The following is a 26868-nucleotide window of genomic DNA, read 5'->3' as shown; positions in this document are numbered from 1 at the left end:
CTCAAAGCTCTTATGCGAACCTTGGGTGTTGATCATCCACAACCTATCGACCTTCATTGTGACAATCAGGCCACCACATATATAGCTGCTAATCATGTCTTCCATCAGCGCACCAAACACATTAAATCTTATTGCCATTAGGTTTGTGATGCTGTTCAGGCCAAGCTCATCGCTACTCAACACATTTCTACCTCCGATCAGGTGGCTGATCTCTTAACCAAAGCATTGCCTGGATCAACAATTGCAAGATTGATGTCCACGCTTGGCGTCGGTCATTACGTACCACCAACGTGACGGGGGTATTAAGATATACTCAAATATGTATAGAATATTTACTTAGGTATGGCTCTATCATAAAGGCCAAACTCTTAAGTGTATAAATAGCAACATTATGTGAATGAATAGAACAACACTTTCAGAAAATATTTCAGTTTACCTCTCAATTCGACGGATCATCTCTAAAGATATTGATCATGGTGACCATTCGCAAATAAGAGAGAGATAGACGAAGCGAAGAATTTTTTTTTTACCCCGAGACAATCAGCTTATTACACGCCCTTGGTTCTTAACGTTTCTAAAATATCTATTATTACCATCGATCTTAAAGAAATTTTAACTGTTTTGATTTTTTATAATCACTTTTATTATTAGTTTTTTTAGAATATTTTTAAGGGTCACCGTTGCAGGTGCCCTTAGATAATTATAACAACCAGGCCTTACCAAATATTTTGTGGTGATTTCGTTATGGTACATATAACGGGATTGCTTACCCATGCAAACCACGAACGAAGTCTTCCTCCATTACCATCACCAAAATTCAAATTCCAACAAAACACTAACGTCTCCATCTCTCGACCTTAATACACTACCAACAACGATGTTTTTCTCTATGCAGTCCGCTGTCTACCGTCCATCTCAAGTGGAAATACGTTTAAGTCGATCTCGAGTCTCGACTTCATTAGGCCATATGCTTCTACACGATCATTGTCATCCATGGTATATTGTTCTAATAGACATAATCCCTTTAATTATGTTTTATGCTTATATATAAGGTGTATAATTCCATTCAATAATATAACAATTAACAACAATAATAATACAATTTTACACTCTCCGTTTACCTAAAATGCCATTTTCTTTTTTTCGTGTGCCTAAGAATGTTTTATTTAAAAGGTAGAGATATGTATGTGGGTGAGTGACCATGAAAACAGTTTCGTTAGGCTTTAAGGGGCTCCTCAATGAGGGCGAGGCCATACAATTCTCGCACGTAAAGATTATCGACAAATCATTCACGTGCAATGATTTCCAATACCCGCGGACTGCAGGGAGCAGGCAATCTAACCCAAACCTGATATGCGGCCAAGAAAAAGATTACGATTGTCTAGAAGTCGAGTGTACAATAGTCGACTAGTCGGTCGGTAAAATAAAAGCCAAGACTTTGGCACGCTGGTTCTTCTATTTTTGGACGAATGCCCACTGGTCCTTCTATTTTTGTGCCAGTGCCCACTGGTCCTATATAGCAATAATTCGTGAAAGCAATGCTTCTTAGCGTACGTTAGATAGCATTTTAACTCGTTACAAATATCTAAATGTTTTTGTAAACATCTTCAAAGGCTCCAACAATAAGATAAAAAAAATATTTTGTTCTTAGAAAACTTTCAAATTTTGAAAATATTAATTAATTAGAATTTATATATTTATAGTGATGTAAGATTTTGGTAAAATATTTCGAATTACTTACTTTCGTAAAAATAAAAATAAAAAGGTATTGCTATAAATAATTACGGCTAAAAATAAGAAAATATATTATAAGACCCTTATATATATAGTGCACAAAAGGACGTTGATATTTGCGCAGAATTTTAAGAAACCATGCATTTGCTATTTGTTGGAAACTGAATGTAATTTGGGCTTTTCATATTGGTGCTTAGCCTACTTTTCTACGATGAGGATCGGTTCTGAAAACTTATTCTATTTAAACTACGTTGGTTGAGTCAAATTTTGAATTTGTAATGATATTAGGCTTCATTGGTTCTAATTTAAAATATATTTGATAATGAGTGGATGTCTATGTCTCATCTCATTTCTTATGTGAGATACGTATTTCGATGTCTGTAACATCAAATGCTCTTTCAATTCCTGTTGGTGGAGCATCCATTAGAGAAGAAGAAGACACGAAACATAACGGGAGTGAAGAAGCTTGATGAGCAATGTCGTCGCACTGATACCATAAAATTCGATAAACACCTCTCTATTTCTTTTTGGGCAAAAAAAATTGGACGTTCCGAAAGAGGTGTTACAAGGATTTGCCTAATTAAATAATTTAAATATTCAGGCCCTACCAAATATTTTGTGGTGATTTCGTTATGGTCCATATAACATTTTCTCTCTCATTTTTATAGTCTTTATATACACTACCAGCTAAAATCTTAATCCCGTGATTTGAAGCATCACCTTCACGAATTTATTGACATATACACTACAACAAAATAGTGGTATTGCAACATAATTTTTGCAATGAACTTATTCATGAAAATTTTGTAACAAATTTTGCTATACTTTTGCAATAATGACTTCAGGTTACAATTTTATGACAAACTTATTGTAAAATAACAACAAAAATTATATTACTATTTTCTATCACAAATTAGCAACATTTTTACGACATATGAAAATATATTGCAAAATTTGTAAAAAATATTCAATGATTATGAACTGTGACTATTTTGCAAGAACATTATAGTAAATATATGTGAAAAAATATATGACACATTTGTCACTATAGTTACAACATTTAATACTTCTATTGCAACATATTATATAAAACTTACATCTCTATATAAAAATATATATATTCGCTTGTTTTAAACTAGTTGAGTACTCAATAATTAGTTAAGTACTAGATGAAATATATTTGTTGCATATTAACATTAAGGTAAATATAAGATTATTCGGTTGATTAAAATTTATGTGCTCATTCTTTATGTTAATGGTGGAGATAGAAAATAATTGTATAGGGGACAAAAAAAAATTACCTATTTTAGTTAATTTAATACCCAATGTATGTCACACGTAAGAGGTAAAGAATATTTATCTTAAATGGTTCAATTGGTGCTTAATTAGAAGTTAGAACATAAGTTAAGGGTCACTATAAACATTATAAACGATTTCACCAAGTTTTACTTATAAAATATAGGAAAGTTCAATTATTTATAAAATATATGGAACCCCCTACATGTTCACATTGATATAGTGTCGGTCCTGCTAGTAAGGTTCATTAAGCAAAATAACAAAATAAGAAAAAATATTGGAAATCTCGTATTGCTATCTTCTCATTTAATAGTGAAAAAATATTCTTTTTATTTTATTTTTCTTTCTTCCTTCATAGAGAAAACCTAACAAGTAAATTGGAGATTGCAATCTAAACAAATATTGTATCCATGGAATATTCCTATAAAACAAACAGAATTAATAATTATTTTCAAAACAAAACTATCTGAACAAACTAAATATCTATAAGCGTATCTTTTATTTGTTTAGCAAAAGAATTAAATATCACTGAAATCTTTCGAAAGCCCTAAGCAATCTAATGCCTATTTAAAAACTGTTAAGGTCATCAGTTTAAGTTTTTCATTCATCCACAAACGTCTAAGCCTCAGTCTCCAAGCTTTCTAACTGTTATTTCTCATACCATCTTTTATAAGTGTTTCATACTTTTAAAATTATAGATATATATATGTGTTGTGTTTGACAAAAAAGAAGAAGATATATATGTGTTGTATGTATACAGTTTACCTCTCTATACAGTTTATCTCTCTTTTATTCAAATTTCTTACGTTTCAAAATTATTACCCTATCTAGTTGTGCAAAAGATAATAAGCATATATTTCTAAAGCTTACTTTCTTCTTCAAGCATGAATGGGGTTCTTGTAATTGATATACGATCTTCCAAGTTGATTATTTTTTCTGTTCAAGTTGATAAATTATTAAATTTAGTTATTTCTTTTGCTGTTTTATTATTATAAATTCATAATATAATTTTATATAAAAATATCAAATAAAAAGCTGTAATTTAATAAATCATATGGCGAACAAAAATTATAGCAAAATATTGGTTTTAAAATTATTGTTGCACAATGAACACCAATCTCACGAGTAGTCAATCAAGTTATGACTATATATTATCGTAATGCGATGAAATATGAATTACATTGGCAATAACCGCAAAAGATTATGTTTTAATCATGTCATAAAATATATGCGACAACAAGGACAAATAAATACTACAAAATTAGTAACAATATTTGTTTTTTTATTTGGTGTAGCATTCATTTATGAAAATTTATAGTTGCACTAAAACGTTGTGATTATACCACTAATGTAATGCATAAATATTATTACAAAAGTGCAACACTTATAGCAATAAATTAATTCATTGTAAACTTTTAATGATATTTGCTACACATTTTGTATGGCAACAATTTGTAACAAATCATAGTTGCAAACATATGTTACAATTATACAACAAATTTACTACAAAAGTATTATTGCATTAATACAACATATATGCAAGAAGTCAATTAATTGCAAATTTTGCAATAATATTGTCACAAATACGAATTTGCAACACTCATATAGCAACAATAGAATTTTTGTCTCAATTTTATTGCAATATCATATTTGCAACAATATAGTTGATTTATTGCAACAATGTTCAATGTTGTAAGATGACTATTTTCTTGTAGTATATAAAGCCACAAGTCTTGGCTTTTTTGTTTTACCAACGGACTACAGTTCACTCGATTTAGCTTGTAGACAGTGTTTTCTTAGCCGCATATCGACTTTTGGCTAGACTGTCTGCGGGCGCGGGTCTAGGAAATCACACGTGACGTGACAGATTTGTCGATAATCCCTACGTGGGAGAATCGTATGGCCTCACCATCATTGTGGAATCCTTTAAAGCCTGGCGAAACTGTTCCCATAGTCACTCACTCACATACACATCTACTTTTTAAAAAACTTTTTTTGGCACACGAGAAAAATAAAATGGCACCTTGCACCGTTCTTAGCGGACAAAACCCACATGTAGTTTGCGTGCCTTTCGCTGCTCAAGGCCACATCAACCCGATGCTGAAAGTGGCTAAACTCCTACATGCCAAAGGCTTTCACGTCACCTTCGTCAACACCAACTACAACCACAGACGTCTCCTCCGTTCCCGTGGACCCAAAGCCCTCAACGGTCTTCCTTCTTTCCAGTACGAGTCTATTCCTGATGGTCTACCCGAGACAAACGAGGACGCCACACAGGACATCCCTCTCCTTTGTGCGTCCACAAAGAAGAACTGTCTAGCTCCATTTAAGGAGCTTCTCAGGCGGATCAACACAGCAGAGGATGTTCCTCCGGTGAGCTGTATTGTATCGGACGGCACGATGAGCTTTACTCTTGATGCTGCGGAGGAGCTTGGAGTCCCGAATGTTGCTTTTTGGACAACTAGTGCTTGTGGATTCTTAGCTTATCTACACTTCTATCGCATCATCGAGAAGGGGTTATCACCACTTAAAGGTACATACAACATTCTTTTTTCGTTTTTTGATGAATTATATTATCAATTATACACTTAATAATTTAAACTATATATGATACCTTGAATAGAAGTGCATGCATGCATATATATACTCCCTCTCTTTCATATTAAGTGTCATTTTAGATTAAAAATTTTGTTTCAAAATAAGTGTCACTTTGTATTTTCAATGTAGATGTTTGGTAAATGTTTCAATTTTATCTCTACTAATTTAATGTATTGACAATAGAAAAAATTGTATAATATATTAATAAGGTGTAAAATAAAAAATTTAATGATTTTCTTAACATGTGTGAGAAATCCTAAAATAACACTTAATATGAAATAGAGGGAGTATACACTTATTTTAATACGTAGTCTATGCCACTTTTATCTGTGTTGTGGTGACCAACCGTAACTCTTTTTTACGCTGATTTAAACTGTAGTATTAGTGTAAATTAAATGCATAAAAGTTTGCATACGGTGCTTAATTTATGATAAAATCATTTTAACTTTTGTTCGTAAATATATCGAGGTACTAAATTATTGCTAATATAATGGTGGTTGAATGGCAGATGAGAGTTACTTAACCAAGGAGCACTTAGACACAAAAATAGATTGGATACCATCAATGAGGACTCTAAGACTAAAGGACATCCCTACCTTCATCCGAACGACTAATCCTGACGACATAATGCTCAATTATTTTGTTGATGAGACTCACCAAATCAAACGCGCTTCTGCTATCATTCTCAATACATTCGATGAGCTCGAACATGACACCATCCAATCTATTAAATCTATCATCCCTCAGGTGTACTCTATTGGACCACTCCAACTACTGGTGAATCGGGAGATGGACAAGGATAGTGAGACTGGAAAAATGGAAACAAATTTGTGGAGAGAGGATAGGGAGTGTTTGGATTGGCTCGATACTAAATCTCCAAACAGTGTCATCTATGTTAATTTCGGAAGCATAACAGTGATGAGTGCGAAACATCTCGTGGAGTTTGCTTGGGGTTTAGCAGCAACAAAGAAAGATTTCTTGTGGGTGATCAGGTCGGATTTAGTAGTTGGTGATGTGGCTATGGTCCCACCAGAGTTTCTAATAGAGACGGCTGATCGAAGGATGTTAGTGAGTTGGTGTCCTCAAGAATAAGTCCTTTCTCATCCGGCAGTTGGAGGTTTCTTAACACATAGTGGATGGAATTCGACTTTGGAGAGTCTCTCCAGTGGAGTTCCAATGGTGTGTTGGCCATTCTTTGCGGAGCAGCAAACAAATTGTAAATATTGTTGTGATGAATGGGAGGTGGGGATGGAGATTAGTGGAGATGTGAGGAGGGAAGAGGTTGAGGAGTTGGTTAGAGAGCTAATGGATGGAGACAAAGGAAAGAAAATGAGAGAGAAGGCAGAAGAGTGGCGACGCTTGGCTGAGGAAGCGACGAAGGATATGTGTGGTTCGTCGGAACTAAATTTTCAGATGATTGTTGAAAAGCTTCTTTGATGCAGCGCAAGCCTCCTTTTTGATGGGCCTTATAACTCTAATACTCCTAATATGCAAGTTTAAAAGATTTATCTGTAATAACAAATATATTAATTCCAAATCCTACTTGAAATTTTACCAAATAAACCTTTTATGGCCATGAATATTTTAACGTTTTGCCACCAATCATTTTGTCCACTCCTTATTGAACGTCGTACACCCATTGAACTGTCTTCTCAGGTCTCTTCCAAATGCATTCCTCGTGTGTTTTTGAAGTCTCTAAATTATAAATCAGTCTACTTTTTCTCCTTCTTTTATAAACAATAATGTAGCAACAATAGTACATATCATAAAATCATATATGTCACGGTCTGATAAATCATATATGTCACGGTCTGATAAATCATTGGTCTTATTTGATGTCTTGTCGCCCTATCTTGACTGTCTTGGCCATGAATGTTTTAACTTTGTCGTCAATCAAATTAAGTTATTTCCGAATAAACAGTCAACAGTTTTATAGTAAACTAGAATTTAGACTCGGGTATGCGCGGAATTTTAATTTTTTTATATTAATATAAATTGTTGAGTTCAAATATAATCATTCAAACTTTTGAGTATAAATCTATATAAACACTAAACTTACTTTACTAAGTGATATATTGTTGAAGATAATATTTATTTGTTATATCTATTTGCATGAGATTTTATTTAAATTTTTTATCAATAAGAATTATTGAATATAAATATAATTATTTGAAGATTAAAAGATAAATCTATATAAACATTGTACTTATTTTACTAATCTATATATAACATATATTGTCTAGTGTCGAAATAATGTTTTCTGGCAAATCAACAATATATCACGTGATAACAAAAAATGATTTAAGAACTTCACTGGAAAAGTAAACAATATTGTCGGCAATCTTCTGACCTTTTATCCTTAGAAGAGTTCATTCTATAATCATATCCCATGAAAACATCTTTTTAAAAGTTCTAACGTCGAATTTTGGTTGTTGACCTAATTATAGAGACCATTTAAACATATTGATATCCCACATTAAATGCAAATATACAAAGTTTCATGAACAGTTTTAGTGTTATGTCGCTATAACGGGGTTGTCCAAGTGCATCATCTGCCATAATAGAATTTTCGACCAAGTCAAGAATGTCTTAATGGGGAAACGTTTAAACCCGACAATGAATATCCGTTCACGAATCTAAGTTACATATTTTTTAAAAACCTCATATGTTATTTGCAGATGTTAATTTTGTGATACAACCTCAGCTTCGTCTTCTAAAAAAAACATAGTGTACTTTAAATATGTTGTTTTTGCCAATATTTTGGGTTAAAATCATTTGATAAAATTGATGAAGTATATATATATATTTTTTATCATGGTATAAAATTGTTGCTCTTGTTAATAATATCTCTTATGAGATATACTACACAAATCACATGTCACTTTTTGTAACGGCTTAAATATTCTTTTTTCTATATTTCCTAACCACTGATTTTGTTTCTTTAGATGGATTATTTTTTCCAAATTATTTTTCATAGTTTTTCAAAAAAAAAATGTGATTAAAATTTTTAAGTTGAGTTAAGTATTAATTTTTTTTGTCATTATTGAATAGACAAGGTCAATCCCTACTACGCGGGGTAACACGACTTAGTGGAGTCGAACTCTGGTGGGTTCGGTCGCAGAAGTGGTAGTGTAACCACTTGACTAAAGACACTTCCCTAATTTTTTATTTTTTATAAGTGAAATTTAATAATAAATCTTGTAGTGTATATTTCTTAGAAACTAATGTTCCACTTCAATTTTATTTTTCTTTTTAGATTTTTACAAAATACAATTATATTAATTTGTTTTTTACTCCACCATACATTAAAATCTTACTTTCATTCTAAAACTCACTAACCCATTAAAAATTTTGGAATACGATCATTTTTTTGGTTATAATTTGAATAATAACATTATTACCAAAACAAATTCATATGATTATTTTTAATATTTTAAAATTTTCATTTATTTTACTTAATTCATTTTTATATAGTTATTATTTTATTATTTATTAAAAATTTTAAATTAATCTTTATACTATTTTAAAATTTAATTAATTTTAGTTATTTCATTTTTTATTTATTTTTAGTATTATAATAAATAGGCAATTAATGAAATTTAAAATAGTATTTTTTGATGCAAAAACAAAAAAAATATTGATTAGGTGGATGATGATGTGGAGGAAGGAGAATAGAGAAAAGTTTACTTTATATATATAGACTAGCAGTTGGCCCGCGCTACGCGCGGAAGTTTCATGAGTTTCTTTTTTTTTTTTTGGAGTTTGATATTTTCTCTGTTTTTTTTTCTGACATTTCTGTGTCGTTATAGTTTTCGTATATTGTTATTGGTTTTTTTGTTGCTTTTTTTGTTGGTTTAGTTTTTTTAAGTTGGAATTTTTATTTCTACTTTGGAACTCTATAATTGATTTAAATCCTAATGATGTTCTTTTCTATTTATATAATGTAGAATTTGTAGTTAAGGTTTCTATAGTTATTGTTTGTTTTATTTGTTTAGTTTATAGTGATTGTTTATCTATTTTTTCACTCATTTTGTCGTTTCCTATTTTTTTGGTTGTGGTAGATGTTGTTGTAGGTAATGTATTTATTTTTAAAAAAGGAAATAATTAACCTGTGTTAGTTGTTTTTTTGTAAACGTTTTAGTTTTTGGAGTACTTTGTTTGGGGTTTCTGATGTCAAATGTTTTGGCAGTTAAATTACTTACAATTCTGTAATTTTAATTTCGTTGTTTTCATGTTTGACATTGGGCCTTAATATCTTTAATACTTTGAATTTTGTTGGGCTGTTAGGTTGTTATTGGTTTGTCCTTCATGTGGGAATGATTTTCTTCCCTTTCAAAATAGGATGTTGTCTGAACGGATAACGGAGAAGTAATTTTCCCGATCTACAGTATAGTTAGAGTTTTCAAAGTATTTCCTTTATCCTACTAATCCTTCTTCATTTATCCCTTTCAGTGATGCATAATTTATTCTCTGCGCTTCGCATTTGTACGGGTTAGTTGGCTCTACTCTGGTTGTTTTGTTCCAGTTCAGTGTTTGTTGGTGTTAAATTCTGACTTTTTATTTTGTTTTTTGGGTTTCATTTCAGAATAAATTTGTGGATTGTATTGTCAATTTTTTGTATTAATTTTGTTTCGTTTGGTCTCCAGAGTGTTGGTTTTGATCGGATGTGATTTGTGTGTTGTTAAATTAAATGTTTGCCTCTATGACGGATTGTCCCCAGAAAATTGTCAGGTGTAGTATTATGTTCGCCGGTTTAGTAAGTCAATGAATTTAGGTCTAATGGGAAGATAATCTCGAACTTGAATATTAGCATCTTTCCCTTCGACTAAGGGTTTGTGTAGGTCGAATTTTTTTACCCGGCTTGGTAATGATGTCGTATATATTTATCGATTAATGTTAATTTAGTTGTTAGATGTGTTTCCCTTTTTCTATGTATGTGTTTGTTAGTCTCTCGATTGAGTTGTTTAATCATTTGTTTTAAAGGAGGTTTGTTTTACGAATGAGAGTTTGTAAATGCTATAAGTGTTGCTGAATCTGAAGACCTTTATTATGGAATCGTTTTCTTTGTTAATGAAGCAGGAAAACAACGATTTTATTATGAAGTTTGTAAATTTGTAGAGGATGATAACATTGGTTAGGCTTTTTGTTGCCTTAAGCTAACAGAGAAAGACAAACTTGATCATTTGTTTTAAGTAGTAGCATTGTTGACTTCTGCCAATGTATTGTTGTAGCAATCGAGTCTTCGTACATTGACTCAGTGTAACGATTTCTTAATATCTTTCCAGCATTGATCACCCTTTGCCATGTTTTTTTTTCCAGCCTAGCTTGTCAAGCCAAAATTTGCCTTCTGTTGTCTCTCCCCTGCACAACTGTACAATTTCGTAAAGGTAAACAATGTTCTCGTAAGTACCTTCTGCTGCCTTTTTCAAGTGTGCCAACCCTTCTTCTTTATTGTTTTTCTGGAAATACTCTTGGATCCCTTTGATGTAGTGAGCCTCGACATTTCCACTTGCAATGGTTTTTTCCATGAGGTCGTGGTATTTTGTGAGTGCTGCTAGGGGATTGATTGCTAGTGGATGTAGGTTGATATGCTTGTAAACAAGGTGATCTTGTGCTGCTTTGGCTAGATAATATCTCCGAGCACATCGTATGGGAGTTCTTCAATGGAGTAGGCTGTGTTTGGAAGCATTTTTTGGGAGTTGTCTGTGACTTTTAGTTTAGACTTTGCGTAGAGTTATTTATAGGCTGGTTGTGAGTTGGAGATACGGTTCCCTTTTCGTTGAACCTTTGATATGCACGTCTTTATGAGATTTGCCGTTTAGTTCTTAATGATTAATTTATGGTATAATGGTTAGTGTAAATTGGGAGAGGTCTGTCTTCTTAAATTTGTGGTCCTTTATTTTCTCAAATGGACTAAAACTTAAGAATAATTAGAAAAGTTGTTTACAAAAGTATAATGTCACACATGTGACGTACTGTTAAAATCTATTTATAATATAATTTTTATTTTCCCTAGAAAACTATTTGTAATGTATGTGTATGTTAACATAGGTTTGTGTCTGATTGTATTCTCATATTCTTATGAAGATTAGTAGATATGAGTTTAAGCCTCAGTTGGCATATTTTCTCTCTAGGGTGTCCGTTGGTGTGTCGGTTTCATTTTCAATCTATGTTTCGTCTAATTTGTTTTAAATCAGTTACTTTCTAAAGTTGTGCCTTCTTATTCATTATGTTAGCTTATGTTAGTGGGGTAATTTAAATTCTGCGTTTTTTAATTAAAGTTAGTGGGTTGTTTATGTTGGAGTATTTTTCACTTGTAGATTTCGGGTAATATTTATGTTATTTTATTTTCGGATTTTTCATTGCTTGTTATTATAGTCTACTGTATTTAAAAGTAAAATTGAAACTTTTATTCATAATTTTTAAAAGGTTGTTTAAATGAACGTTATTGTATGTGAAGTTTTTCGCATGAACAATCATATCAACGTTAGTTTTGTTTTTGTCCCCGGTTTGATTTTCTAGTAACTCGTCTTATCGAATGACATGATTTTAAAAGGGTGTTGTTATTGAAACAATGGTAATTGGACGATAGGTTTATAACATAAAGAGGATAAGATAATGTCTTCACAATAACCCATATTGTGGTTATTTAAAACTTCTCTTAGAGATCTGTTGCCCTACATATAGGACAATTCCTTGTCACATATAGCCAACTGATAATACAATGATGGTGGTAAGTATGGATAATTCTCCTGTAAATGTTTCCAAACAAATAACGCAGGCTTCATTTTCCTCTTCTTTGGTTGGCCTTCTTCTCGATGTTTGTAGATTTGCAATGAGGAACTCGGTCTTTGGAATGTAGTTTTCCTGTAAGTTGTAAACTGTAACTGTGAAGTGTATAACAAAAGTCCTATTGCTTTGAATTTCTGTTAGTAGAACTGCGTTCAGAAATTGCATGAACCATGTTGTTCTTCTTCTACCCTCGTTGATTGGTATTCCATTAGTTGCTAGGTGGTATAGTAAGAGACCTCTGGAGTGTGCTAATGTCTAATCCTTGGCGTTTATTGGGTAAGGTATGTGGACTTTGGTTTGATGTTCTCCCGTCTATGGCCTTCTCATTGTGAGGAATATTGATATTTCGCTCAGCAGAGATAGGGAACAGTTTCATAAGAAAACGTGTACTCCCTGTTTTGGTTTATGGCTATTTTTGCACTGTTGTTTTTTGGTTTTTTTTTTGCGTTACGCTTATAGCTTTATTAATACAGTATAAGGTTGTTGTATATATAGATGTCGGGTACTTTGTTTAAATAATCCTCCATTAATAAGGGTTTTTTAGGAGGAATGGTTTGCCTTCCTTTTTTCGCCTCGCTGCCGTTTCAAATCTCTGTACTGGTTTAGTGGGGTTTTAAAGGTGGACTTTAATTTGATTGTCAAGTTCGGATCTCAGCCGTGAGAATTGGGGTAATTATAATATTTTTTAATAAACGATTTTCCGATCATTTATTGAATTTTGACAACTGTATCTAATTTTACATGTTTGAACTGGGACCTTCCCAATTGTTGTTATTCTTCGTAGTGGTTTGGTTATAGATAAGACTTATGTTAATAGGCCTGGGCCCAAAATTTGGGTTGTAGGGAATGTTTTTCTGACCGTGGTATTTGTTTTTATATTAAAAGTTCGAAGATGAGGCCCATCTTCGTTTGTGTATTGACATTTTGGGCTTCAAACTTTGTCATTGTGTTAGTTGACGCACCATAAAAGTTTCTATAATATGGGTTCTTTGTTGTTCTTCTTATTTGTTGTAAAGTAAGACGGTTATATACTTTTGAAAAATGACTGGATGTTTATTTAGTTCGATTAAGTTTGACAGAGTACTGGAACGTTTTGGGTAGATTATGCATTTTTAAAACAGAACCATTGCCTGTATTTTCAGAGTACATTGTTCTGACATTAAAAAAGTTCTACTTAGCTCTGTTTTGAAATATTTTTTTAAAAAATTGATTACATCAGTTTCGTTTGACTTTCGATGGTTCTTCCTTTAGTTAGACCTATGTTCTGTTTAGAGTCGGTCGGGTTTTCATATGGAGAATAATGACTGAATTTGCGCATATTTTTATTTCCCCTGCCCTTTATAAAAGATAATGGGGAAAAAAACAACTTGAAAAGAAGGAGAACTGGAAAACAAATAAAATAGTTCTAGAGAAAACCCACTAGTTTGGACATCAATATATGTTCACAAAGAACATAAATAGTCCATTTAATAAAGCAGATCAAAAACAAATTCGAGGAAGAGAGGTCGTTTTGAAACAATTCGAGGATAAACAATATCCTATAATAATCAAAAACACAGAGGAAACAGCAAGATTTATAACAAAAGCACACAGTATATGTCAAGGGAATTTACCAGTGAAGAAGCAAAATGCTCGCTTCAACATAGCTTAAAGAGAGGATCATGGAAACTTGTCCAATATCATCATTCTGATGTCTGCGAATATCTCCTTCCTTGAGAACAGCATAATTTATCTGGAAGCATAACATCATTACGACAACACTAAGTCAATGCTCACAGTAAAAACTAACCGACGACGGATTAATAAGTATTCAAAAACAGCAACCAAAATCCAGAATTTAACAATCATCAATTGCTTAACAAAGAACACCAATCTTCCTAAACAAAAAGGAAAAAAAAAACTTGCAAAGTTTGCCATCAATATCTGCGAAAGCAAGAAACACACAAAGATAAGAAGAGACAAGGAAGAAGTGGAACCCACCTGAGAGCGAACGGAGGCGATCATGGCGGAGCCGTCCACGGATTCCTCGAATAAGCCGTTGTAATCATCAACATCATCATCACTATCGTTGTTGTCGTCATCGGTCCCGCCGCTGTAATAATCATCATCACCAGCATACATATCGTGGGCATCGAGCATATCGTCTTCTGAATCCATATGATCAGTCGCCCTCCTCCTCAAACCCCTCTCTTCCTTTTTTTTTTGCAGGCCTGTGACGAAGCATCCTCCCTACGATATGTTGGTGTAGGCGATCGGCTTTCAGATTTGCGAATGTAACAACAGTAGAATCCATATTAGTAAGAAGCAATTTGAGAGAGAGAAGAAATTGTAAGAGGATTGAAATTGGAGAAGATAGCATTATATAGGATTTCAAGTAAAACCAATTGAAGGCAAAGTAGTGGGACTTCAATTGAGAGGAAAAGCATTGAAGGACTGAAATTACGGTTTTCAGAAGAAAACGAACCGATAGAGATGGAAGTCAGGAACGCTGAAGAGGTGTGGCGCTTGAGGTCACACAACGGCGGGCGGTGGAGTAGACATTCCGGGGAAGGGTTTTCTTCGCAAACGTATTAAAGAGGGAGTAATAATAGATTGGGCCGTGAGAGAAAAAATTTAAATGGGCTTTCAAAAACAGAAGATAACAATACATACGAAAATGGGCTGTCTGAAGAAATATGAATTTATTAAACAGATAGATATACTGACGTGGCAGCACCAGGAATGAGTAAAGTGTATTTTATATATATAGATAGATACTAGAACATAATATGCTACACACAAAGTATTCTCATAAATGCTTCTATCAAATTAATATTAGTCCTATCTATTCGTGTAATCAAATTAATATTAGTGTTTTTATCAAATTAATATTAATATTTTACTGTATTAATTGAGAAATATAAATATAAAATTAACTTATAAGTGTAAGCAATTACATTGTCGTATTATTGATAATAAAGACAAATGTTTAACTTTTCAGTAAGGGTAAAAAGTAATTTAATATTAGAATAATTTTTTTTAATAATTATTAGTTTCCAAAAAAAAATTCTCTCTCTAATTAATTATGAAAACAAATATTTACTAATTTTAAATAATTATAAACCAATCAGACAAAGATTGAAAATAAGTTAAAGTCTAAGTAAAATAAGTTAAAGATTGAAAACAAGTTTCTTGTGAATATTGAACACTAGAATATTAATTCAGTCAAGAAATATTTTTTTTCTTTTTAATAAATTATTTCACCAGATTGTAGTATTTGGAATTTTTAACGTTAGATAAACTAATATACATTTGTTAAATTTTGAAAGAGAATTCAGGAAAAAATAATAATAATGTAAAACTGTCGGTGTCCTCAAAAAGGTAAATCTGTCTTATTTTGGAATTAAAAACTTGTTTCATTTCATATATGTTAAAAACTTTTCGTCTGGATTAAATATATATTTATTTGAAAATAATTCTTTTATCCAAATAAAATATCTTGTAAAACATTTCATAGAATACAAGTGTTTCCCCTATTCCCGTTTAGATAACTTTTACAAAATTAATGAAAATATCTAAATTTGCTTTTTATTTCTCTTAATATTTATATTTTTCTTAAAATAACCCAAAAATTAAATTTTTATAAGTCCACCATTTTCTTTCCCTTACCCAAATTAATGATAGTTTAAAAATTGAATTTAGCTAATATCTGAAATGAACATGTCTATCAAACAGGAATTAAAAAACTAATAGAAAACAAAAAAATAACACTTTTTTTTTTGGAAATTTTTCAAAATTTATTTAACAGGTATAAAATGTGGGATTAACTTTAACTTTCAATACAATTTATTTGAAAACAAATATTTGTCATTCAAAATGTTAGAAAAAAAATAGTCAAAGTTTGTGACACTTCGTTGTTGTTGTGCTTAGCTAGTGAAAGTAGACTTGTTCGATTTTGAAAAGTAGTATCGCGTTTGGTGACAAAAACTTATTGTCCTTCGGTGAATCGCAACATGATCCTTCTTCGCTCATTTTTCGAGTGTGTCTGCGTAAGTTTGGTTGTCTTTTATCTAGCTGGATCCTCTATCTTTTTTTACAATATAAATATATAAAGATAGAAAAAAAAGGTTGACAAAAAAAAAAATATATATATATATATATATATATATATATATGGAAAAAAAGGAGATTTAGCATCGACCTTGATTATTGGGCCACTCGTTTTGACTATTATTTCACATACAGATCGTGAACTCACCTTTACACTAATCAATATTATACTTTGTTAAGCTTATAAATTTTAGTATTTTACACATAAACTACACAACTTGGACCTCGAGAGCGCTCATGCCTAGTACGGGAAATATTCGCATGTGAGGCACATCATTCGTCAGTTCCCACGTGCTAAAGAAATAAGGTCGCGCCGACACATACTCAAGCAACCCTTCTATAAAACGGAGTCCTCATAAGTTATAAGCCTAAAGAAATCATTCAGCACTACATCAACACTTTCATTTTTTCTCGGAATAAGAGAGCAAGAAAATGGGATCTCATGTCGTTCCGAACGCACAAAAGCCACACGTAGTTTGCGTGCCTTATCCGGCTCAAGGCCACATCAACCCTATGATGAAAATGGCTAAACTACTCTACGCTAAAGGCTTCCACGTCACCTTCTGCAACACCGTCTACAACCACAACCGTCTCCGCCGGTCCCGTGGACCTAACGCCGTCGACGGGCTTCCTTCTTTCCGGTTTGAGTCCATCCCTGACGGTCTACCGGAAACTGATGTGGACGTCACTCAGGACATCCCTTCCCTTTGCGAGTCCACGGCAAAGCACTGTCTCGCTCCGTTCAAGGAGCTTCTCCGGCAGATAAACACCAACGATGATGTTCCTCCGGTGAGCTGTATCTTATCCGATGGTTGTATGAGCTTTACACTTGACGCTGCGAAGGAGCTTGGTATCCCGGAGGTTCTTTTCTGGACAACCAGTGCTTGTGGCTTCCTGGCTTATCTAAACTACTATCGTTTCATCGAGAAGGGATTAGCGCCGCTAAAAGGTCAGTACGCTTATGTATTATTATTATTTTCTACATCAATGATATTATCCGTGTTATAATATTAAGTTTAACGCTGAAACTAGAAACCACGAGATCATCAGTGTATTTTACGCGAAATACACACGAATCAGATTAGTCACGGTGAACAAGTTGTTATAGCTAGCTTTTATCTATGTGATTTCGTAATTGGATTATTATAAGTTTTCGTATTTTACCAAAAAAGAGGACCTCAGAGATTCCCCAACCATGCTTAATTATATATACTCCAAAAAAGAGGACCACAATTGAGATAACTTGATACATGCATTGAAACAAGACAAAAAAAAACTATGCAAATTTGGGTTCAACTTCATACAGCGTCAGCGTCAGCGTCAAACCCCAAAAAAAAAAAAAATCATATATTTTTTAATTCTTCGATTCCCCTATTTGAGGCACTGAAAAATCACGATGATTGCGAAACATAATTAATAGTCGTATATGGTGGTTCCCCTACTGAATTGTTGTTTTAAATTGTTTATATATAACTTCAAGTTAGCTAGGATAACTTCAAGTTAGCTAGGATAACCCAACAACGACAGCTAAAAATGATAATTGGGAAAAAATAAATTTATAACTAGATAATTTAAAATAAAAATTTTAAAAGCCAAAGAGAAAGTAAACTCTTCTTTTCTTTTGTTTTCTGACATATGAAAAGTAAACTCTGTATCATTTGTCTGACATTGTTGACCTATAATAATATTTTGGTGACTCTGATCTTTATACCTAGATTAAGACCCGTGTTAGAGCACGGATTGAAATTCATTTTATTTATATTGTATTGTTTATATAAAATATAATTTATGTAATTGTTTTTAAATATTTTTTTGGATATAATATTATGCAATAAAATCATATGCTAAATATGAAGGCTTGAAAAAAACACATATTTTGTAAGTTTTATATTGTTAATGATTTTAGATAAGTATCTATACTATAACACTGGTTAAATTTTATTTCGTAATCTATCTTGTAACCCACTATTTAACTTGTAACCAATCGATCTATCAATTTCGTAATCTATATTTGGTTAACGTTGTGGTCTATCGATAAAATCTGTGGAAAATAAATTTGTAATATTGTATTTAAATATCTTTGGAAACAACATGATATATGACTAAAATCTTCCAAAAATACAGTTTGGAATATCCATGATTTTATTTGTTACCATTAATATATCAATTATCAATTTGGAATATACTTAATATTTAGTTGTAACTATTAATATTAATATATGGATTAATCTATAATTTATCTATAACCTATTTGCAAGCACTTGTAACCATTTATTAAAAATATAAAGTCTACAAAAACTATGTTGTGTTTAAAACTAATATTGTTGTGGTGGATTTGGCAGATGAGAGTTACTTGACCAAGGAATACTTAGACACTGAAATAGATTGGATACCAATGATGAAGAACCTAAGACTAAAAGACATCCCTAGCTTCATCCGAACTGCTAATCCTGACGACATAATGCTCAACTTTCTTATCCGCGAGACTGAGCGAACCAAACGCGCTTCAGCTATCATTCTCAACACGTTCGATGATCTCGAGCATGACGTCATTCAATCTATGCAATCAATTATACCTCCGGTTTACTCTGTTGGACCGCTCCATCTACTAGAGAAACAAGAGATTGGTGAGGATAGTGAGATCGGACGGATGGGATCGAACCTGTGGAAAGAAGAGACGGAGTGTCTGGATTGGCTAGATACAAAAGCTCGAAACAGTGTTGTTTACGTTAACTTCGGGAGCATAACAGTGTTGAATGCAAAACAGCTTGCGGAGTTTGCATGGGGTCTGGCCGCAACGGGAAAAGAGTTTTTGTGGGTGATCCGGCCAGATTTAGTAGCCGGGGATGAAGCAATGGTTCCACACGAGTTTTTAACGGAGACGGAAGACCGGAGGATGTTGGCAAGTTGGTGTCCTCAAGAACAAGTCCTTTCCCACCCAGCCATTGGTGGGTTCTTGACGCATTGTGGGTGGAACTCGACGTTGGAAAGTTTATGTGGCGGAGTTCCAATGGTGTGTTGGCCATTTTTTGCAGAGCAACAAACAAATTGTAAGTTTTCTTGTGACGAATGGGAGGTTGGGAATGAGATTGGCGGAGATGTGAAGAGAGAGGAGGTTGAGGCAGTGGTTAGAGAGTTGATGGATGGAGAGAAAGGAAAGAAAATGAGAGAGAAGGCCCAAGAGTGGCGGCGCTTGGCGAAAGAAGCGACGGAGCATAAACATGGTTCTTCGGTTGTGAATTTTGAGACGTTTGTGAGCAAGGTTCTTTTAAAGGAGTAGCGACTACAAGGAGACATGATGTTATATTTTAAACATAAAATGATTTTAAAAATATTAAATATGTATGCATATATACTCTTCGAGTATTTGTTTTAATATTTGTCAATCGTCCGTGGTGAAATCCTAAATTAGCAATTTGGATACACATTTCTGAAATCCTAAATTAGCAATTAGCAATTTGTGTGTGTGCAATGCGTTTTCTTTTCTTCCGCAACAACGTTGATGTTGCGATTAAATCAAAAAAAAAAAAGTATGTCAAATTGACCAAGAGAGTACGTAGTACGTTTACATTATAAATATCAAAATGGTTAAATGTGCCATATGCGCTACATATCAAGACAAACAAAACGAAAAAAAAAATATTCTTCTTTACAGTTATTTATAATACCAATATCCACGTACTATGGGTTGTTTTTCTGTACAGTTATTTATACCAATATCCACTATGGGTTGTTTTTACGGACCTCTACTCTGGTGTAAAACAACATTCTCTTATCTACCGCTAGACCGAACAAGTCGAACAAACCAAGGATCAAGATCCAACAAACCAATAGATTATTTGTATTATTCTTGCATCAACTTCTAAAAAGATATAAAAGTCCTGTATGAGTGTATGTGGTTTTTTTTAATAATACATCTGAGTTTTATGACACTTACAAAACAATTCGAAAGTATACAAATGTCTAGTCTAGTATGCCTTTATATGGCATGGAATTACAATATTCTACTAACAAGTAATGATATCGACATTAGTGCATGGATCCATTTATTAGCCTAGTGTGTTTACAAATCAGTACCGATCACCGAGTCATGTCCACTGTCCACTTCCATCAATATTAGTTTCCTGGCAGAGATAATTATAATAATAAAGGCATCTTCTTACCGTTAGCTACAATAAACTCATCTTATACTGGATCTGATTGGTAACGTAGCTAAAGCTGTACAGGAAAGCTGTAAGCTTTTACGGAATAGTGAAAAGCTGTAAGAAAAAGCTATATATGAAAGCTGTACAAAAAAGCTGAGAGTAAAATTTTTAATAAAGTTGTTGGTAAAGTTTTTGTGATTGGTAAAAATCAAAACTGTACCATTTGTAAAGCTTTGTTTGTGTGTACCAATCAGACACACTATTAGATAAACCAATATTATTGTCTTTTGTTAAGCGAATAAATTTCACACATATTAAATACACAATTTGGCGTCGATATCGCTCATGCCTGAATCCTGATAGAGGAGATCTTCGCATGTGTGACGCAGATCTTTCGAATATTTTAGATTACTAATAATAATGGTGGATTGGACAGATTACCGTTACATGTCTAAGGAACATCTTGACAAAATTATAGATTGGATACCTTAATTCGATGAAGAATCTTAGGTTAAAGGACATCCCTAGTTCCGTACCACAAATACTGACAACATAATGCTCAACATCTTAACACGTTTGATGATCTCAAGCATGATGTTATCCGGTCTATGCAATTTTTTTTACCTCTCGTTTATTCGATTGCACCGCTCCATCTCTTAGTGAACCAGGAAATCGTCGAGGCTAGTGAAATAGGACGGTCGGGATTAAATTTGTGGAGAGAGGAGATGGAATGCTTGGATTGGCTCGATACTAAAACTCCAAATGATGCCAATAAACCCTTATATAATTATTGTTTGTTTTTACTGTTTGTATCCAGTGTCAATTGCTACAAAATCAAAATAAGTGCTTTGGCATTATGTTTTTTTTTTGGTTAATACCAAAATATAGCTATACAGCCATACCAAAATATGACATGTTTATGTTGTGGCTTCCTATAATTATTGATAATGTTTGAAGATTGCTTTGCTTTGCGTTCTCGCTTCTTCTTTGCGTCTTGTTTGTGCTATAGAGAAGCTAGTAGGGCTATTGGCTTCTGGTGTAGTATTGAATGGTTTTATTTTGCTCTGAGCTGCTGACTTCGAGGATGAACTTGGTTAGAGGGAGCTTGCACTTTTTGCATTATGGTGTGTGAGGTTCCGTTCTGAGAAAGTTCATGGATTGAAACGAAGAAACAATCTCACATAACGCAGGGAGAGTTTGTAATCGATGTTTTGGAGTCTTACCGTTGACAGCTTGGTCTCGGGCCTCCTGCGAAAGGTTTCTATAGCTAATTATTAGTCGTAACAAGGTTTCTTACAATCTGCATCAGCCTTTCTCCTTTTGCAACTCATTTGGGAAGGACATCATAAACGTCATCGCTTCATCTTGTTTCCAAAGCTTTTTGGCTTGGTTGAGTAGTTGGACCGAAAACTTGGTTTAATTACCGTATTATGCTTTCATGTTTTTTAACCTTTTTTGCCATGAAACCATATGTATAGGTTTCAATTCTTTGAATTGTAACCTAAACTTTTTTCATTTTTAATGAAATTTTTACAATTTAGCAAAAAATATATATATATATATATATATATATTTCACATTAATTTTAAAACATCTTTTTTTGGTTTGATGTATGGAACCAGTGACATATACGGCGAAATCTGTCTTTCTTTTTGTGCAAAGTTTGGAATCTGACTATATATGTTTTTTTTTCTACCAAACCAATATACAATAATCAGCTAATTAAGTTGACAAAAAAAAGCTGAAGGTTCAAATACAATAACTTTACATTTTGCCAGCAAAAATACCTTTTTTATTTTTTTAAATGGTTTTATTATCTGCTTGAGTATTATTTTTTTCTTAACATGCTATCAATTAGACATATATAGTCTAATTTATAAGTACAATGTAAGATTTTTAAAATAGTCGAATTTATTATATTAAAGAATATCAAAGTCGACATATTATATTATTCCGTTAGGGAGAAGAAAAAGAACATGACAAGAGTCGAGACACAGAGCCATCTTTATTTTGGCAGTCATGCTAAGTTATGAATTTGGTTGAGAAAAGTAATAAAAGTGAATTAGCTTCTTTCTCTCTGATTGGATGAAGAGAAAGAGAAGGAAAAAATGTCAAGATTGTACAAGTTGAAGTTGAAGTTGAAGTTGGAGTTGGAGTTGGAGTTGATCATGAAGATGACGTTAACTCTCTGCTGTTCGTTGTTGTACTTTCAGGTGCATCCGTTGGATCGTGTTCTCCTCCTTCTGAGACTTGTTGTGGTGCGTGTGATTCTGAAGTAAAATAGAACATTAACGTAATAACTTTAGACATAAAATATAACAAAATAGTCAATCCGCACATAGAACTTATTTGTTTGGTGGCCCCTCTGCAAATAAGTTTGGATAATTGCTTAAATAGAGTCTAGAGAGTGGTCCCTTGTGAGCTGTGTGACTAGATCTTGGGAATCAATAATATAAAAAGGTGACAGAACTTTTTTGAAAAAAAAAAAAAAAACAAGAAGGGTGACAGAACTCACATGCAAACACTATTGGTTTATAATACATACATACATATATATAAAATGCATGACCCATGATGGAGGATCGACAGAGGTGAGGAAAAAAAATTAGACAGCTCAGTTCACATGGACATGACGCAATTATATATGTCCCATGTGCCCAATCATTCACTCTTTTTGGTATTTCATATAATCTTCCGTACTATATATTGATATATATATATATACATCTCACTAGCTCTTGTTTTACAAAACGTATTATTTAAAGGTTGTGGGATATCTATGTTGTTATGATGATGAATGTTATTGCACATTGGAACATGCATGGTGATTAAACATCGTTTGAGAAAATACAACGTTGAAACATAATTGGAAGGAAAACAAAATCAATAATTAAGACTTACCCGTGGAAGAAGATAGTGGGCCTTGGGAAGTAGGGGCATTAGAGGAAGTGGGAGCTTCGACATTGGATGGGTAGATTAGGTAAGAAGAAGCAGAGGGTAAACGTTGTTGCTGTTGTTGATGATGATGATACTGGTAGTGTTGATGATGATGAGGATATGGTCTAGGGCTTGGAGCTTGGAGGTAGTAGTAAGGGGAAGGCATGATGTTGGATGATGATGGTGACGTTGCTCCTGCTCCGTACATTTGCTGTTGATAGTATTGAGCCTGTTGGAGCTGTGAGTTGTATAGCGCCTGCATGTAAATATTTCAGAGCTGAACATATTATATATCAATTAATATATCACCAAACTGATCAAATACATTCATGATAATCTTAAGTCCATAATTTCTTATTTTTGATTTACTCTATATTTCTTCTAAGACCTTAATATACGATATCCCTACTCATTTTGTTATCTAAGCAAGTTTTCTAGGTACATTCATAGCCTCTAGAAGGATACCACATTTTCCTAGTAGATATATATATATATATATACCATTGCATGTGTCTGTAATTGTATATGTACTATGTATGTCATATGGAGAAAGAGAGAGAATGAGAGGAGATAGAGAGAGGGACTGACTTGGTGGTACCCATATTCAGAATTGTAGGTGTACCTGAAAACAAGAGAATTAAATGATGCTAAACCAATTAGTCTATATATTCACCAAAATACCGAAAACAATTCTAGTTAATTATTTTACCTCGACAAATTTAGTGCATGCAAAATTCATCGAGAGACAAATGTACTCTTTGTATACATACATGACATTGACATAATTTCACTATTATTGTTGCGACGTTGGTCCGACTAATCTTCATTACATAATATGCTTTTTATAGGGACAACTAGCTAGCTAGCTAGTATATTGATAAAAGTGTATATATTATGAACATGATATTTACAGGCTGACTCCAACTTGCGCAAATTGAAGCATTAAATATCATCTTCTGCCTCTTACCATTTCTATCGCATTGGACCATTTCCTTGTCTAAGCAAAATTTATAAAAAAATTTACACCCTTTGGGTTTAAATATATAAACCCATTAATTTTAAGTTATAAATCATTCTTGCTTACCCATATGACGGATACATGAGCTGGGCAGTTGCAGCCTGCTGCAACGGAGCAGCCATCCCAGTATAGTCTGATTGTCCACCGCCTTGATATTGACCAGGGCTTCCTCCTTGGCCTCGCCCTATGCCATCAATGAGTAATAACAAGTTTTATTTGAGAAGAAAAAAAAAAATATTACATTGCTAATAACATTATCAAACAATGTAGCATTTTTTTTCTTGTTTGCATATCACATAAGTAACCCCATTTTTAGGTATGCAAATACAAAGAAATTGACCGATATCCCCAATATAAGATTAAAAACTGATGAATTTACGTTTTGAAAACATAAAATAGATCATCATATTCATCATCGTATTAGTTTTTAAATCTTCTCAAAACAATCCCATCAAATTAAATAATATATTTAGCCATATGTTGCCAAAAAAAAAAAAAGGTTCAGCCAAATGGGTAAGAAATCTTTTATACATAAAGAAATAGACCGATGAGATGATCATCAAAATTGAGATTCAAAGAAAAGTAAATTGAGTTAACGAACCTCGAGGCGTCGATGGTCGTGGCCGTCCAAAAGACGCAATATTGCAATTGGCCTTTCGTCCATCGATCACAGGGTTGGGATCAGCGACCGCTCTAGTCGCGGAGTCCGGCTCTCGAAACGTGACCTGGAGGACCACGGATATGATGACGTGGTCGGGGTCGAGAACAAAGAAAGAATTAAAATGGTGGAGAGATATGATAAAGAACTTACGAAACCGTAGCCTTTAGATTTTCCGGTAGTCTTATCGGTGATGATGACGGCTTCAAGAATCTCACCGAACTGATCAAAGTGACGGCGCATTTCATCGGTCGGAGTCTCCCATGCTAAACCTCCCACGAACACTTTGGTGTGAGTCGTGTCTCCGAACGGTGATCGGTAATAGCTCGTATTAGACATATATTTTTGTAAACTGTTTCTTGATTTGTTGATGATGATGGTTGTTATGAATGATATACACCGATAACAAAAAAAAAATGAATTGAATAAAATTAAATGAATGAATTATATGAAAATGGGGTCTGTCTAATTAAAACATGAGCCAAGAAAGAAAAGAAGAAAAGATTGTAAATGAGGGAAAGTTAGCTCCTTTATATCGTCAAATCCCTCCGAATAAACGACTTTTTCATAATTTGCTCTCTTTATTTTTTTTTTTATTTTTTTTTATTTTATTGGTTGCAATTTGCAACTCTTAAACGGTCCCGTTTAGAGATAGAGAGACAATGTGACTTGGCGAGAGTTAATGTAAGATTTTATTTGGGGTTTTGTAAGAAGAGTGACAAGGCAAGCACTGAGTATGTCTTCGCTGTCTATATAACTTGCCAGGTTTTAACACTATATCTCTTCCACAACTTTTTTCCCTCCTCCATTAAAATACCTTCTTTAATGTTTTCTGAGTCCAGAAGAATAATATATTTCAAAAAGTCGTAAGATCAGCAACCCTATTCCATAGATGGTTAAGTACTGCGAATGATTTAGCATACTGCATACCATGCAGTTTCGATATAATTTGCATAGGACGTCACTCGAATACCCATAACTAAAAGTTGGTTTGTGGTTTAGTGGAAAGTAATAGTCGATTTATTAGCATTCACAATTAAAAGTCTAGATCTAATTATACCAAGATTAAAAAAGTAGTTTGTATATGGTTTTTAAACTAGAAATTAATAGACTAAATCTTAACCATAAACCCTTCAAACTAAACATTAATTTAATCCTAAAAATTAAACATAAAGTCTACAAACTAATAACATATACATATTCTTAACCCGAACCCCCACATAATCAAAAAATTTAAACCCTTAAATTTGTAATTGGTGTATTTTCCATTTTTGATATAGATTTTAAATTCCTTTCTTAATTATTACTAGCCAAATAAAAAGTAAGTACTATGTGTATCAATGATTAGATAAATTCTAATGACGATGATTATGCCGATCGGATTTGTTATGACTTTTTACGATTAGTGGAAGTCCATTGTTATATCCACCAAGCCATAAAAAGTAAAAATTGGTGAAAAGATAGTTTTGAAGTTTCAGTATATATATCCCTGTAGAGATTTCTCATCCCCATTTACGATAATGACTATTAATATTATACTATAAAAGACGGAAATATATTGATATATTACAAGTGAGTAGCTATAAAAAATCATTGAAATT

General features: G+C 33.0%; 4 protein-coding genes across 6 annotated transcripts; 2 read left to right on the top strand and 2 right to left on the bottom strand.

Moving 5' to 3' along the window:
- The first annotated feature begins 4993 nt into the window (after nucleotides 1-4993).
- Nucleotides 4994-7191, top strand: LOC104740941 (UDP-glycosyltransferase 85A5-like). The gene is made up of 2 exons (XM_087485649.1): nucleotides 4994-5563; nucleotides 6137-7191. Exons 1-2 carry the CDS (start codon nucleotides 5047-5049, stop codon nucleotides 6718-6720), a joined length of 1101 nt encoding a protein of 366 aa, XP_087341775.1. The 5' UTR covers nucleotides 4994-5046; the 3' UTR covers nucleotides 6721-7191.
- A 6652-nt stretch (nucleotides 7192-13843) lies between these two features.
- LOC104740940 (putative E3 ubiquitin-protein ligase ARI7) lies at nucleotides 13844-14996 on the bottom strand. 3 transcript variants are annotated; one of them, XM_010461688.3, is made up of 3 exons: nucleotides 14885-14996; nucleotides 14401-14676; nucleotides 13844-14152 (listed from the first exon to the last, which is right to left on the bottom strand). In XM_010461688.3, the coding sequence occupies exons 2-3, from the start codon at nucleotides 14575-14577 to the stop codon at nucleotides 14030-14032; spliced, it is 300 nt and encodes a 99-aa protein (XP_010459990.1). In that variant the 5' UTR covers nucleotides 14578-14676; nucleotides 14885-14996; the 3' UTR covers nucleotides 13844-14029. The 3 variants fall into 3 exon arrangements, with proteins under 3 accessions (XP_010459990.1, XP_010459991.1, XP_087340927.1); XM_010461689.3 differs by having other exon boundaries at nucleotides 14864-14964; XM_087484801.1 differs by having other exon boundaries at nucleotides 14401-14979.
- Nucleotides 14997-16560: 1564 nt separating this feature from the next.
- Nucleotides 16561-19966, top strand: LOC104740939 (UDP-glycosyltransferase 85A2). Its single transcript, XM_010461686.3, has 2 exons — nucleotides 16561-17458; nucleotides 18852-19966. The coding sequence occupies exons 1-2, from the start codon at nucleotides 16942-16944 to the stop codon at nucleotides 19787-19789; spliced, it is 1455 nt and encodes a 484-aa protein (XP_010459988.1). The 5' UTR covers nucleotides 16561-16941; the 3' UTR covers nucleotides 19790-19966.
- Nucleotides 19967-22547: 2581 nt separating this feature from the next.
- Nucleotides 22548-25992, bottom strand: LOC104740938 (uncharacterized). Its single transcript, XM_010461684.3, has 6 exons — nucleotides 25421-25992; nucleotides 25211-25334; nucleotides 24676-24793; nucleotides 24180-24213; nucleotides 23556-23847; nucleotides 22548-22924 (listed from the first exon to the last, which is right to left on the bottom strand). Exons 1-6 carry the CDS (start codon nucleotides 25604-25606, stop codon nucleotides 22821-22823), a joined length of 858 nt encoding a protein of 285 aa, XP_010459986.1. The 5' UTR covers nucleotides 25607-25992; the 3' UTR covers nucleotides 22548-22820.
- Between the last annotated feature and the right edge of the window lie 876 nt (nucleotides 25993-26868).

This window comes from Camelina sativa, chromosome 14 (assembly GCF_030686135.1).
Source record: "Camelina sativa cultivar CO46 ecotype springtype chromosome 14, ASM3068613v1".
NCBI lineage: Eukaryota > Viridiplantae > Streptophyta > Magnoliopsida > Brassicales > Brassicaceae > Camelina > Camelina sativa.
This window is presented reverse-complemented; position numbering and strand designations above follow the sequence as displayed.